The sequence below is a fragment of the Symphalangus syndactylus genome, chromosome 11 (genome assembly GCF_028878055.3).
Source record: "Symphalangus syndactylus isolate Jambi chromosome 11, NHGRI_mSymSyn1-v2.1_pri, whole genome shotgun sequence".
NCBI lineage: Eukaryota > Metazoa > Chordata > Mammalia > Primates > Hylobatidae > Symphalangus > Symphalangus syndactylus.
The window spans coordinates 40,323,720-40,338,375 of record NC_072433.2 but is presented as its reverse complement, the minus strand read 5'-3'; the positions used below and the strand labels follow the sequence as shown (position 1 = coordinate 40,338,375).

At 39.5% G+C, this 14,656-nt stretch overlaps 1 protein-coding gene across 10 annotated transcripts in view; it reads left to right on the top strand.

Moving 5' to 3' along the window:
* Positions 1-14,656, top strand: part of RBL2 (RB transcriptional corepressor like 2) — a 76,438-nt gene that overhangs the window by 37,388 nt on the left and 24,394 nt on the right. For 4 of the 10 annotated variants that reach the window (XM_063612692.1, XM_055297597.2, XM_063612693.1 and 1 more), the window contains 4 exons: positions 8,925-8,996; positions 9,652-9,757; positions 10,347-10,552; positions 11,426-11,590. In XM_063612692.1, coding sequence (XP_063468762.1) covers positions 8,925-8,996; positions 9,652-9,757; positions 10,347-10,552; positions 11,426-11,590 — 549 coding nt within the window. Of the gene's footprint in view, positions 1-8,924; positions 8,997-9,651; positions 9,758-10,346; positions 10,553-11,425; positions 11,591-12,992; positions 13,764-14,656 lie in introns of those variants that run through there. The other 6 variants (XM_055297601.2, XM_055297598.2, XM_055297602.2 and 3 more) reach the window with 3 other exon arrangements.

The following is a 14,656-nucleotide window of genomic DNA, read 5'->3' as shown; positions in this document are numbered from 1 at the left end:
ATTTGTGTTCGGGTTTTTGTATAGACATGTATTTTCATTTCTCTAGGGTATATACCTAGGAATGGGCTGCTGGGTCATACATTAACTATGTTTTAACTATTTAGGGAATTGCCAGATTGTTTTCCAAAGTACTGTACCATTTTATACTTACACAGCAGTATAATAAAGATTTTAGTTTCTCCACTTTCTCATTAACACTTACTATCTTACTTTATTTAAATAACTTATTGAGGAGAAATTCACATAACATAAAATTAACTGGGTTTTTTTTTTTTTTGAGATATTGTTTCACTCTTGTCACCCAGGCTGGAGTGCAGTGGTGCATCTCAGCTCACTGCAACCTCTGCCTCCCAGGTTCAAGCGATTCTCCTGTCGTAGCCTCCCGAGCAGCTGGGATTACAGCCATGTGCCACCATGCCTGGCTAATTTTTGCATTTTTAGTAGAGATGGGGTTTGACCATGTTGGCCAGGCAGGTCTCAAACTCCTAACCTCAGGTGATCTGCCCGCCTCGGCCTCCCAAAGTGCTGGGATTACAGGCATGAGCCACTGGGCCCAGCCAAATTAACTATTTTAAATTGAACAATTTAGGAGCATTTAGCACATTTACAGTACTGAGTGTAATAAATGGTTGTATACTCACCACCTCTATCTAGTTCCAGAACATTTCCATTCCTGCAAAGTAAAACTCCTTTCCTATTAAGTAGTTTCTCCCCATTCTACCTCCTACAGCACCTGGCAACCAGCAGTTGGCATTCTGGCTGTATGGATTTATCTGTTCTTAATCGTTTATAGAAATGGTACAATATGTGACCTCTTGTGTATGGCTCCTTTTACTTAGGATAATATTTTCAAGGTTTATTCATGTTGCAGCATATATCAGTACTTCATTCCTTTTTATGACTGAATGATATTCCATTGTATGGATAGGCACAATTTTTTTCTCCACTCATACACTGATGGATATTCGGCTGTTTCCACTTGTTGGCTATAGTGAATAGCACTGTTGAGAACAGGTATATCATGTACCTGTTTGAGTGCCCGTTCTCAGTCCTTTTGAGTTTATTCCTAGGAGTGGAACTACAGGGTCATATGGTGATACTATGTTTAACTTTTTTGAAGAACCACCATACCATTTTCCATAGAAGCTGCACCATTTGATGTTGCTACCGGTAATGCACAAGAGTTCCAGTTTCTCCACATCCTTGCCAACTTATTATTTTTATTATAGCCATCTTAGCGGGTATTGGGTGATATATCATTGTGGTTTTGATTTTCATTTGCCTGATAACTAAGGATGTCAAGCATCTTTTCATTGCTTACTGGCCATTTTTGTATCTTATTTGGAGAAATATCTTTAAATCCTTTGCCCATTTTAAAATTGTGTTATTATTCAGTTGTTGGAGTTCTTTATTTTGGATACAACTACCTTCTCAGATGTATGATTTGCCAATATTTTCTCCCATTCGATGTATCTTTTCACTTACTCGATAGTATCATTTGAAGCATAAAAGTTTTTAATTTTGATGAAGTCCAGTTACCTGTTTTTTGGTTTGTTACTTGCACTTTGGGTGTCCTAAGAATCTGTTGCCAAACCCAAGGTCACAAAGATTTATCCCTGTGTTTTCTTTTGATTTTTGTAGTTTTATCTCATAGTTAGGTCTTTGATCAATTTTGAGTAATTTTTGTGTATGGTATAAGGTAGCAGTCCATTTCCATTCTGATTATGTGGCTGTGCAGTTGTCTCAGCACCATTGTTGAAAAGAAGATTTTTTTCCTCACTGAATGGCCTTGGTACCCTCCTTGAAAATCAGTTGACCGTTGACAACATGTGGGTTTATTTCTGAACTCTGAATTCTATTCCACTGGACTACATGCCTATCCTTATGCAATACCATATTCTCTAGATTAGAGAGTTGCTTTCTTATAAGTTTTGAAATGGGGAAATATGAGTGCTCCTACTTTTTTTTTCTTTTCAAGATTATTTTTGAAGTCCCTTGAAAAACGAATTTTAGAATCAAATTATCAGTTTCACAAAGGAATCAGCTTAGGATTCTGATAGGGTTGCACTGAATCTGTAGATCCATTTGGGGAGTATTGCCATCTTAACAATTTTATGTCTTCTGATCCATGAACATAGGATGTTTTTCCATTTATTTAGATCTTCAGTTTTTTTTAACAATGTTTTGTACTTTTCAGAGTATGTTTGCAATTCTTTTGTTAAATTTATTCCTATTCTTGTTGATGCTATTCCAAGTGTAGTTGTTTCATTGTTAATGTGTTCATTGCAAGTGTATAGAAAAACATTTTTGTATATTGATCTAGTATCCAGCAACCTTGCTGAAGTTATTAGTTCTAATAGTTTTCTAGTAGATTCCTTAGGATTACTATGTAGGAAATCATGTAATCTGCTTATAATTTTACTTCTTGTCCAAACTGGATGCCTTTTATTTCTTTTTCCTTCCTAATTATCTTGCTAGAACCTCCAGTATAGTTGAACAGACCTGTCGAAAGCAGAAATCCTTGTCTTGATCTTAGGTGGAAAGCGTCTAGTTTTTCACTATTAAAGTATGATACTAGTTACGGTTTTTTTCATAGATGCCCTTTATCAGGTTGAGGAAGGTCCTTCTTTTCCTAGTTCATTGAGTGTTTTTTTTTATCATGGAAGGGCATTAGATTTTGTCAAATGCTTGTGTGTCCATTGAGATGATCGTGTTTATTTTTTTTATTCTATTAATATAGTATATTACACTGATTAATCTTCCTATGTTAAACCAGCCTTGCATTTCTGGTGTAAATCCCTCTCAGTCATGGTGTATAATTTTTTTTTTTTTTTTTTTTTTTTGAGACAGAGTCTCACTCTGTCACCCAGGCTGGAGTGCAGTGGCGCGATCTCGGCTCACTGCAAGCTCCGCCTCCTGGGTTCATGCCATTCTCCTGCCTCAGCCTCTCTGAGTAGCTGGGACTACAGGTGCCCACCACCACGCCCAGCTAATTTTTTTTTTTGTATTTTTTAGTAGAGACGGGGTTTCACCGTGGTCTCAATCTCCTGACCTCGTGATCCACCTGCCTTGGCCTCCCAAAGTGCTGGGATTACAAGCGTGAGCCACCGCGCCCGGCCTATGGTGTATAATTCTTATTTTTTTCTTTTTTTTGAGACAGTGTCTTGCTCTGTTACCCAGGCTAGAGCGCAGTGGTGAGATCATAGCGCACTACAAGCAGTCCTCCCACCTTCATCTCCTAAGTAGCTGGGACTACAGGCACATGCTGCCATGCCTGGCTAATTTTTTAAATTTTTTGTAGACAGGGTCTACTATGTTGCCCAGGCTGGTCTCGAACTCCTAAGCTCAAGCAGTCCTCATGCCTCAGCCTCCCAATGTGTTGGGATTATAGGCGTGAGCCACTGCACCCGGCTGCTGTAATTCATTCATTCATTTATTTATTTATTTATTTATTTATTTATTTATTTATTTATTTATTTTGAGATGGAATTTCGCTCGTTGCCCAGGCTGGAGTGCAGTGGCGCAATCTTGGCTCACTGCAACCTCCGCCTCCCAAGTTCAAGCAATTCTCCTGCCTTAGCCTCCCAGGTAGCTGGGATTACAGGCATGTGCCACCACCCCTGGCTAATTTTGTATTTTCAGTAGAGACGGGGTTTCTCCATATTGGTCAGGCTGGTCTCAAACTCCCAACCTCAGGTGATCCACCTGCCTCGGCCTCCCAAAGTGCTGGGATTATAGGCGTGAGCCACGGTGCCCAGCCTATAATTCTTTTTATATGTTGCTAGGTTTGGTTTGCTAACAGTTTGTTGAGGAATTTTTTTCAATTAAAAAAATTATTTATTTTTTCAAGTTTCCACATGCAGCAGTGACTGCTGAGGAATTTTATCTTTATGCGTAAGAGGCATTGGTCTGTAGTTTTCTTGTTGTGGCTTTGTCTGGTTTTATTACCAGGGTAATACTGGTCTCATAGAATTGAGTAGGAAGTATTCTCTCCTGTTCTATATGTCGGTATTTACATATTTTTTTCCTTTTCCTTTTTTTTTTTTTTTTTTTTTTAAATTTACAGCTGCCTGAAAGACCCATGGACATGAGCTTCTTGGTATTAATATATTTTTTTTTTTTTTTGAGACGGAGTCATGCTCTGTCGCCCAGGCTGGAGTGCAGTGGCGCGATCTCGGCTCACTGCAAGCTCCGCCTTCCAGGTTCACGCCATTCTCCTGCCTCAGCCTCTCCAAGTAGCTGGGACTACAGGCGCCCGCCACCACGCCCGGCTAATTTTTTGTATTTTTAGTGGAGACAGGGTTTCACTGTGGTCTCGATCTCCTGACCTCGTGATCCACCCGCCTCGGCCTCCCAAAGTGCTGGGATTACAAGCGTGAGCCACCACGCCCGGCCCGGTATTAATGTTTTAAAGTTTGGTAGAATTCAGCAGCAAAGCTGTTGAGACCAGAGATTTTCCTTGTGGGAAGTTTGTTGATGAATAATTCCGTCTCTTTGTTATAGGTCTATTCAGATCATCTGTTTCTTCTAGAATTAGTTCTGGTAGTGTATGTCTTTCTAAGAATTTGTCTGTTTCCTCTGAGCTAAATTGTTGGCAAATAATTATAATATTTCCTTCTGTTCTTTTTCATTCTTTAAGGTCAGTAGTAATGCCCTTTTCCTTTTATGATTGTAGTTTTCGTTTTGTTTTGTTTTTTGAGACAGAGTCTCACTCTGTTGTCCAGGCTGGAATACAGGGGCATGATCTTGGCTTACTGAAACCTTGGCCTCCTGGTTTCCAGCGATTCTTGTGCCTCAGCCTCCTGAGTAGCTGGGACTGCAGGCCTGTGCCACCTCGCCCAGCTAGTTTTTGTATTTTTAGTAGAGATGAAATTTCCCCATGTTGCCCGGGCTGGTCTGGAACTCCTGGCCTCAAGCGATCCATCCACCTTGGCCTCCCAAAGTGCTGGGATTACAGGCATGAGCCACTGTGCCCTGCTCTTTGTAGTAGTTTGAGTCTCCTCCCTTTTGTTCTTGGTCTAGCTAAAGGTTTGTCAATTTTCTTGATCTTTTTCTTTTAAAAACCAGCTTTTTGGTTTCATTTTTCTATTTTTGTGTTCTTTATTCATTAGCATGTAATCTATTTCCTTCTTTCTGCTTACTTGAGGCTTACTTTTTGCCCTTTTCGATTGTTTTAAGATGGATGTTTAGGTAATTCATTTACTATTTCTCTTACTATCTTTTTTTCCCCAAATCCTTTACGTAGATCTGAGTATCTTTTAAAAGATGCCTTTCTTTTTTTTTTTTTTTTTTTTTTTTTTGAGACGGAGTCTTGCTCTGTCACCCAGGCTGGAGTGTAGTGGCGCGATCTCGGCTCACTGCAAGCTCTGCCTCCCGGGTTCACGCCATTCTCCTGCCTCAGCCTCTCCGAGTAGCTGGGACTACAGGCGCCCGCCACCACGCCCGGCTAATTTTTTTTTTGTATTTTTGGTAGAGACGGGGTTTCACCGTGGTCTCGATCTCCTGACCTCGTGATCCGCCCGCCTCGGCCTCCCAAAGTGCTGGGATTACAAGCGTGAGCCACCGCGCCCGGCCTAAAAGATGCCTTTCTAATATCTCAATATCTTTCTTTTTTTTTTTGAGACAGCATCTTGCTCTGTCACCTAGGCTGGAGTGTAGTGCTCACGGCAGCCTTCCTCCAGGGCTTAAGTGATCCTCTTCCCTAAGCTTCCTGAGTAGCTGGGACTACAGCCATGCACCACCATGCCCTGCTAATTTTTTGTAGATACGAGATTTTGCTATGTTACCCAGGCTAGTCTCGAACTCCTGAGCTCAAGCAATCCTCCCTCCTCGGCCTCCCAAAGTGCTGGGATTACAGGTGTGAGCCACTGCCCTTGGCCCTTCTTCATTTTCAGTGTAAGCATTAACAACTATAAATTTTCTTCCGTGCACTGCTTTAGCTGCATGAGTGTTGGTATGGTTTGTCTTCATTTCAAAAGTATTTTCTGATTTCTTTTTTTGACTTCTGTTTGACTCACTGGTTATGTAGCAGTATGTTGTTAATTTCATATTTGTAAGCTTCCCAAATTTGTTACTGATTTCTACTTTCATTGTGGTTGAAAACACACTTTGTTTTATTTCAGTTCTTTTAAATATATTAAGAATTGTTTTATAGCCTAGCATATATGCTCTATCCTAGAGAATTTCAAAGTACATTTGAGAACAGTGTGTATTCTGTGGAGGTTGGGGAGAGTGTTCTGTAGATGTCTGTTAGGTCTAATTGTTTTATATTGTTAGTAAAGTGTTCTGTTTCTTTGTTGATCTGCCTAGATCTTCTCTCCATTATTGAAAGTGAGGTACTGAAATCTGTAAATATTATTGCTGAATTGTCTACTTTTCCCTTCACTTCTGTCACTTTTCGCTTCAAGTATTTTTTGTGCTCTGTTATTAGGTATATGTATAACTGTTATAGATTCCTAATGGCTTGACCCTTTTATCATTATGGAATGTCCCTTTTTAATAACTTTTTTTGTCCTAAAGTCTGATTTATAGTGTGAGATCTATATATCTATATATATATATAGATATATATATAGTCACCCAGCTTTCTTCTGGTTGCTGTCTGTATACCTCTTTCCATCCTTTCATTTTCGAATGTATTTGTACTTTTTTAATGTAAAATGTCTCTTGTAGATAAAATACATTTGGATTTCTTTTGCCTTTTGACTATGTATGTAATTGGATTTACATCTGCCATTTTACTTTTTGTTTTCATGTCTTTCCCTTTGCCTTTTCAGCTTTGCTTTTGCATTAGGTCAATATTTTCTAAAGCAGCATTTTAATGTTAGTACTTTTTTTTCATTTTGTGTGTGTGTGTGTGTGTGTAGTGGTTGCCCTAGGGCTTACCATATATATCTTATCAAAAATCAGCTTCAGATTATACTAACTTAATTCCAGTGAGCTATAGAAGTGTTAACTGTTTCGTTACACATATTACATCCATAAATGTACAACTCCACCAGTACATTGTTATAATTATTGATATAATTTTATGACTTCTAAAGTAGCAGAAAGGAGTGTAAGTATGTATTTAAAACTTTTGCTATAGTAACCTTATTAATAATTTCTGGTTTCCTTTCTTACTTTTTTAAGACTGAGTCTCGTTCTGTCGCCCAGGCTACAGAGCAGTGGTGCAATCTCAACTCACTGTAACCTCTGCCTCCCGGGCTGAAATGATCCTTCTGCCTCAGCCTCCCATGTAGCTGGGCGTACAGGGTACAGGCATGTGCCACCATGCCCGGCTGATTTTTGTATTTTTTTGTAGAGACGGGGTTTTGCCATGTTGCCCAGGCTGGTGTTGAACTCCTGGCCTCAAGCAGTTCACTTGCCTCAGCCTCCCAAAATGTTGGGATTACAGGTGTAGCCACTACGCCCAGCCTATTTATGTTTCTCTTATTCATTCCTGTGTATGTGAGTTGCCATGTGGAGTAATTTCCTTTGCTCAATATGGCTTTGCTCCTGTCTACCTCCTTTGTACTATTTTTGGCAAATATGTTACATTTTTGTATGTTACGGGTACATTATGTATATATATTATTTTATACAATTGATTTTTTAATCAGTTAAGAAAGAAGAAATATGCAGTTATACTGTATTTATGATTACATAATTATCTTTACCAGTGCTCTTGGCTTTCTTCATGTATAGTGTTGTCCAGGGGCATTTGCTTTTGGCTTCTAGAATTTTGTGTAGTATTTCTTGTAAGGGGTTTGCTAGCACCAAATTCTGTTTTTGTTTATCTGAGAGTATATTTATTTCACCTTCATTTCTGAAAGATAACTTGCAAAAATTTTGAATATTGATATTTCACAGATAAAAATCTTGAGTAACTTTTTAATACTGGATTCTTAGTTTCATATTTTTTCTTTCATCACTTTGAATGTTATCCCACTGCCTCCTGGCCTCTGTAGTTTCTGATTAGAAGTCAAATTTTATTTTATTGGGGTTTCCCTGTAACTGAAAAGTTGTTTTTCTCTTGATGCTTTCAATATTTTCTCTTTCTTTGGCTTTGAACATTTTTACTGTGATATATCTTGGTATGGATGAGTTTATCCTACTTGGAAGTCACTGAATGTCCTGGATATGTAATTTAATATATTTGGGAAGTTTTCAGTATTTCTTTGAACATTTTTTTCTGCTTCTCTCCTCTCCTGATTCTCCCATTACACGTATGTTGATTTCCTTAATGGTGTGCCACATTTCTCTGAGGCTGTTTTTCTTCATTCTTTCTCTGTTCCTCAGATCACACGATCTCTTTCTTCATGTTTGCTAATCCTTTTTTTTTTTTTTTTTTGCTAGTTCAAATCTATTTTCCCTAGCTTCTAGTGAATTTTTCATTTCAGTTACTGTACTTTTCTACTCCAAGTCTTTTTTTGAGAGAGAGTCTTGCTCTGTCGCCCAGGCTGTACAGTGGCTCAATCTCAGCTCACTGCAACCTCCATCTCCCGGGTTCAAGTGATTCTCCTGCCTCAGCCTCCCCAGTAGCTGGGATTACAGGCATGTGCCACCACACCTGGCTAATTTTTGTATTTTTAGTAGATACTGGGTTTCACCATGATGGCCAGGCTGGTCTTGAACTCCTGACTTCAAGTGATCCACCCTCCTCAGCCTCCCAAAGTGCTGGGATTACAGGTGTGAACCACCACACCCGGCCTCTAAGTCTTGATTCACATACTATAGACTCCTATTGTTCTTATTGAATTTTAATAGATATTCTTGAATCGATGTCTCTTCATTTGCTGTATGCCGTTAATACCATTTCCAGAGACTTTAAATAGCTTTTATATAATTTTCACCCCTTTTACTGGGCAGCAGGTTTACAGAGCTCCTCACACTATTATGGTGGAAGTTGCTATCTCTCTCAGAGCACTCTTATTGTTTGCCAGGTCACAAAAGAAGATAAGTCCTTCCAGAACATTATGCGCTGTTATAGGACTCAGCCACAGGCCCGGAGCCAGGTAACTACATTTTCTCTATGGGCTGAAAATAAAGCTTAAAGTCTGTGATGAATACAAAAAATTAACCATAGTTGACTCTGTGGCCTTTTTTCCAAGATAAACACCTGGGACTCTACTTAAGGGAAGTTTCTACTTTAATCTTTATTCTTGATGTCACATGTTGATTAAGTTCTCTTTTCCTCAAAAGGCAACAATGTTAAATATTTGATTGCCTTAATTCAGAAAAATCACCAGATAGATAGGAATTAAGAAGTTACTTGGTTTCTATGTCACCTTTCATTCTGGTTTAGTAAACATAGTGTAGGTTTAACCAAGAGAATGTCACATGGAAATTTAAAACCCACTTTGCCTTTATTACCATTCATCTCTGAGAGGCAAATCGGCCAGATCTGTGTATCTTACTTAGAATGACTTGACTTTATAGTTGGGTGCTGTTACTGCAGTGTAGTACTGCAGGTAGTACTTGGCATGTGATGCTAGAGGGGCTCTGATTGAATCCTGGATCTGTTATAATTTATGTTTCTCAACCTCTTCTGAGAACAACTATTGCTACACAGGTTATTGTGAAAAGCAAGTAACATACGTCAAGGTGCTATCACCAAGGGTGTGCTCAACAAATGCTAGTTTACGTCTCCTTCTCATTGTTTCTCTAAAGGTGTATAGAAGTGTTTTGATAAAAGGGAAAAGAAAAAGAAGAAATTCTGGCAGCAGTGATAGCAGAAGCCATCAGAATTCTCCAACAGAACTAAATAAAGATAGAAGTAAGTGGGATCTTTGTGAACTACAAGACAAAATTAGGAGCTTTTCTTACTTTTTAAGCCTTGAAGAAGTAACTAAGCATTTCTAAATGAAATAACTGTAGAAACTATGAAAATGTTTTATAGGCAAAGGTTTAATGGATCAGTAAACCATATTCTAGATGGCAAAACTGTCCATTCCATAGTTTTGGGGCACATATTACATAACATTTTTCTCCAGGAGAATTAGAGCTTTCAGGGAGGAATCTGCTTGCCTGAGTTCCAGAAAGGTCTGATATGTCAATTGGAACCATGCTATGGAAATACCATCCCCTACCTGTTGCTTTGTACCACTTAGTACAGGGCTTAGGTCCTAGAAAATTTGGTGTAACTTATTAATGGACACTACTCAGAAAGCCCTTGCTATGGTTATGGCATAGGATAAAGTTAATATCCTAGCTGAGCTTTGCTTTTTGGTGTGAAGAACAGAGTGCCTATTCACTGTTATTAGCAAGTAGTGCAGGTAGCTGTTCCCTTTCTCCTACTTTTTAAAAATTAAAACAGTCTATATTAGCAGCCTTTGTATTGACACCCTTTGTTCTCCTGGCTGCAGCCAGTAGAGACTCCAGTCCAGTCATGAGGTCAAGCAGCACCTTGCCAGTTCCACAGCCCAGCAGTGCTCCTCCTACACCTACTCGCCTCACAGGTGCCAACAGTGACATGGAAGAAGAGGAGAGGGGAGATCTCATTCAGTTCTACAACAACATCTACATCAAACAGATTAAGACATTTGCCATGAAGTACTCACAGGCAAATGTAGTAAGTATGACAGGGATTATTTCATACTTTTTTCACTCATGAGCATTGAGGAGTCATTTATGACTTATATATGGACCATTCACCTGGTCCGTATATAAACTAGTTTTGGCCAGGTGTGATGGCTCACACCTGTAATCCCAGCACTTTGGGAGGCGGGCAGATCACTTGAGGTCAGGAGTTCAAGACCAGCCTGGCCAACGTGGTAAAACCCAGTCTCTACTAAAAATACAAAAATGAGCCAGGTGTGGTGGCACACGTGTAATCCCAGCTACTCTGGGGGCTGAGGCAGGAGAATTGTTTGAACATGGGAGGCGGTGGTTGCAGTGAGCTGAGATCGCGCCACTGCACTCCAGCTTGGGTGACAGAACAAGACTCCGTCTTATAAATAAGCTAGTTTTACAAATAATTCTATTAAGTAAAACTGAGGAGGTCTGTAATTTACCTAACCAATATAAGTTCTACTGTTGTTAAGCATTAAACAAGAGTAAGATTGTATTTGGAGTCCCTACAAAGTATAGTAGTACAAGAGACAGGCTACATGGGTTCAAATTTTCCAGTACTTAACAGTGGTGGTAACCTTGCAAATCGTTAAATTTTCTCCCTACCTCATTTCCTCATATATAAAATGGGAATATAACTTGTTCCTAGCATATGGGGTTGTTGTAAGCATGAAATGACTGGCACAAACTAAGCACTTACGGTTTGCTATTAGAATATTTTTCTTTAGGTTAAGTTATTGCTAATACATCACTCTATCATTCATAAAACTACTGGTTTAGCACACCTCTTCACTCAATAATCATTTTCAATAAAAATACCTAATTAAAATTTTTTTTCTTAGAATTACTGATTTTTTTTTTTTTTTTTTAACAGATGGATGCTCCTCCACTCTCTCCCTATCCATTTGTAAGAACAGGCTCCCCTCGCCGAATACAGTTGTCTCAAAATCATCCTGTCTACATTTCCCCACATAAAAATGAAACAATGCTTTCTCCTCGAGAAAAGATTTTCTATTACTTCAGCAACAGTCCTTCAAAGGTGAGCCTAACATCAATCTTGGCCTTTACCTATCCCAAAATGCTTCAGATGCTAGAAACAGGGTTTGTGCTAAGCCTAGGCACTCATTAGAGTGATGAGAGCTGCCAGGGAGCAGTGATCAGTCAGTCCTCATGAAGCAAAACCTAGGGTTTGTTTTTGAGGGGGAGGGGGTGGAATTTTAGGGTGGGAAACAGGGTAAGGGATTTGGATTTCTTTTTATTCCCTCTCCTATTTGTACATTTTGCTATAAACCTGAAGTTTGTGTTTATCCCATTTGTAACAATTTTCCACATTTGTTAGGGAAAGAAATTTTGGATTCCTTACCAAAGGCCTGTTTCTGGGACAGGCAGTGTCCTCAGGACTCTGGCTGATGGGAGAAGTTGACATTTTTGACACTGCGGTGGAATAGTCATATTAGCACAGATGTATGTGGCAACAGCTGCCTCATTCTAAGAAGGGGAAGGAAGCTTGAGTCAGGCCTTAATGTTGAAAAGTCAGGGAGCTGCTGAGGTATGGAAGGGCATTCAGCAGGAAGCAGGTTAAAGGGAAGAAAACAGTGTCCTTGAGGCAGACAGTGATCCAAAGCTCGATTACGGGCATCGTGCTGTGTTAGCCAGTGGAACGGGATTGTGAAGGCCCTTACATAATGAGATTTGTATTGATAAAGGTTGCTTAGAGGCTGGGCGTGGTGGTTCACACCTGTAATCCCAGCACTTTGGGAGGCCACAGTGGGCAGATCACCTGAGGTCAGGAGTTCAAGACCAGCCTAGTCAACACAGTGAAACCTCATCTCTATTAAAAATACAAAAATTAGCTGAGTGTGGTGGCACGTGCCCGTAATCCCAGCTACTTGGGAGGCTAAGGCAGGAAAATAGCTTGAACCCAGGAGGTGGAGGTTGCAGTGAGCAGAGATCGCGCCATTGCACTCCAGCCTGGGTGACAAAAGCGAAACTCTCAAAAAAAAAAAAAAAAAGATTGCTTAGAAATACACATACATATATATGGCCTGAACTCTTCAAAAAAAGGTCAATATCATAAGAAAATGGTAGAGGATGGGGAAGGTATCATAGAGGAGACTAGGGAGACATGACATCCAAATGCAATGCATGATTTTTGATCCTGCGTAGGAAAACGTTGCTATAAAGGACATTTTGAGGAAAATTTGAATGTGGCCTTCAGTGTATTTTTTTTTTTAAAGTTTCTTTGGTGTTGATGATGCCTAGTAGATTATGTAGGAGACTGTGGTGAAAGTATTCAGAGGTAAAGTGTCCCAGTGTCTGCGGCTTACTTTCAAACGGGTTGGTTGCAATATATTTAGGTAGGGAGAGAGTGAAAGCAACTCTTAGACATTAATGATTGATAAGTGGGTGCTCAATGTACTATTTTTTTCAACTGTTTGTAGGTTTGCAATCTTTTAAAAAGTTGAGGAAAACAGTCCGGGCGCAGTGCCTCACGCCTGTAATCCCAACATTTTGGCAGGCTGGGGTGGGAAGATTGCTTGAGGCCAGGAGTTGGAGACCGGCTCAGGCAACATAGCAAGACCCCATCCCTACAACAAATAAATATTAGCTGAGCATGGTGCCATGCACCTGTAGTCCGTCCTAGCTACTCAGGAGGCTGAGCCCAAGTTCAAGGCTGCAGTGAGCTACGGTCGTGCCACCACACTCCAGCCTGGGCAATAAAGTGAGAAACCCTGTCTCTTTGGAAAAAAAAGTTGAAGAAAACAAGTAAACAAGAACAGCAAAAAATCTGTTAGAAAATGTAATAATGGGCCAGGCGTGATGGCTCATGCCTGTAATCCCAGCACTTTGGGAGGCCGAGGTGGGTGGATCACCTGAGGTCAGGAGTTCAAGATCAGCTTGGCCAACATGGTGAAACCCCATCTCTACTAAAAGTACAAAAATTAGCCGAGCATGGTGACGGATGCCTGTAATCCCAGCTACTCAGAATCGCTTGAATCCTGCAGGCAAAGTTTGCAGTGAGCTGAGATCGTGCCATTGCACTCCAGCCTGGGGGACAAGAGCAAGACTCCATCTCCAAAGAAAAACAGAAAATGTAATAATGGAGAAACTTTTCCTATCATAGTAAAAAAAAAAAAAAAAAAAGGTGTAAAGGTGTCACGTGCTTTGGAATGAATTATAACTTTTGAAAACTGTAATAAATGAAGACATACCAGTGTTTCTGAATAAGACCAAATATTTAAAAGATATACTTTCTCTGTTATATAGGCTTAGTCTAATTCCAGTGATATTCCTAGTAGGACTGGTTATGAAACCTGGAAACATAAATTGGCAGTAATAGCCCCAGAAAGCAAATGGAGTTGGAGGAAATGATTCTAACGGCTTAAATTAGACTGTCATCCTGTAACCTATAAATTCTAAATGGATTAACAGAGTTAAATGGAAAAAAAGAACAGAATAATATCAAGTAATAGACAATGCAGATGAATTGGAATCATAATACCCAAAAGGCAGCTTAAAAAGGAAGAAAAAAGGAACATACAGGAAAATAGCATTTAAATGTAAATGGTCTAAATGTACCAATTAAAAGTTAGAATTTATCTGGCTGGACAAAAAAGCAGGACCAAACTATATGTTGTTTGTAAGTTATATACTTTGAATATAAAAATGTATATCCATAAATGGAATATTACTTGGCAATAAAAAGGATGCAGTACCGATACATGCTACAATATGAATGGACCTTGAAAACATCGTTAAGTGAAAGAAGCCAGTCACAAAAGAGTACATGTTTTATGATTCCATTTATATGAGTTGTCCAGAATGGGCAAATATCTAGAAGCAGAAAGGAGATTCATCGTTGCCAAGGGTTGTGGGGAATAGAGTTTCTGCTTATGGACAAGAAGTTTCTTTCTGGGGTGATGAAAGAATTCAAAAATAGAATGTGGTGATGACTGCTCTGGGAACTCTGGGAACATACTAAAAGCCATGGAACTGTACACTTCAAATGGTTGAATAATATGGTATAAGAATTATATCTCAATAAAGCTGGAAGGGTGGAAAAGGTTATACCATGCTACCACTCATCAAAAGAAAGTTGGAGTGG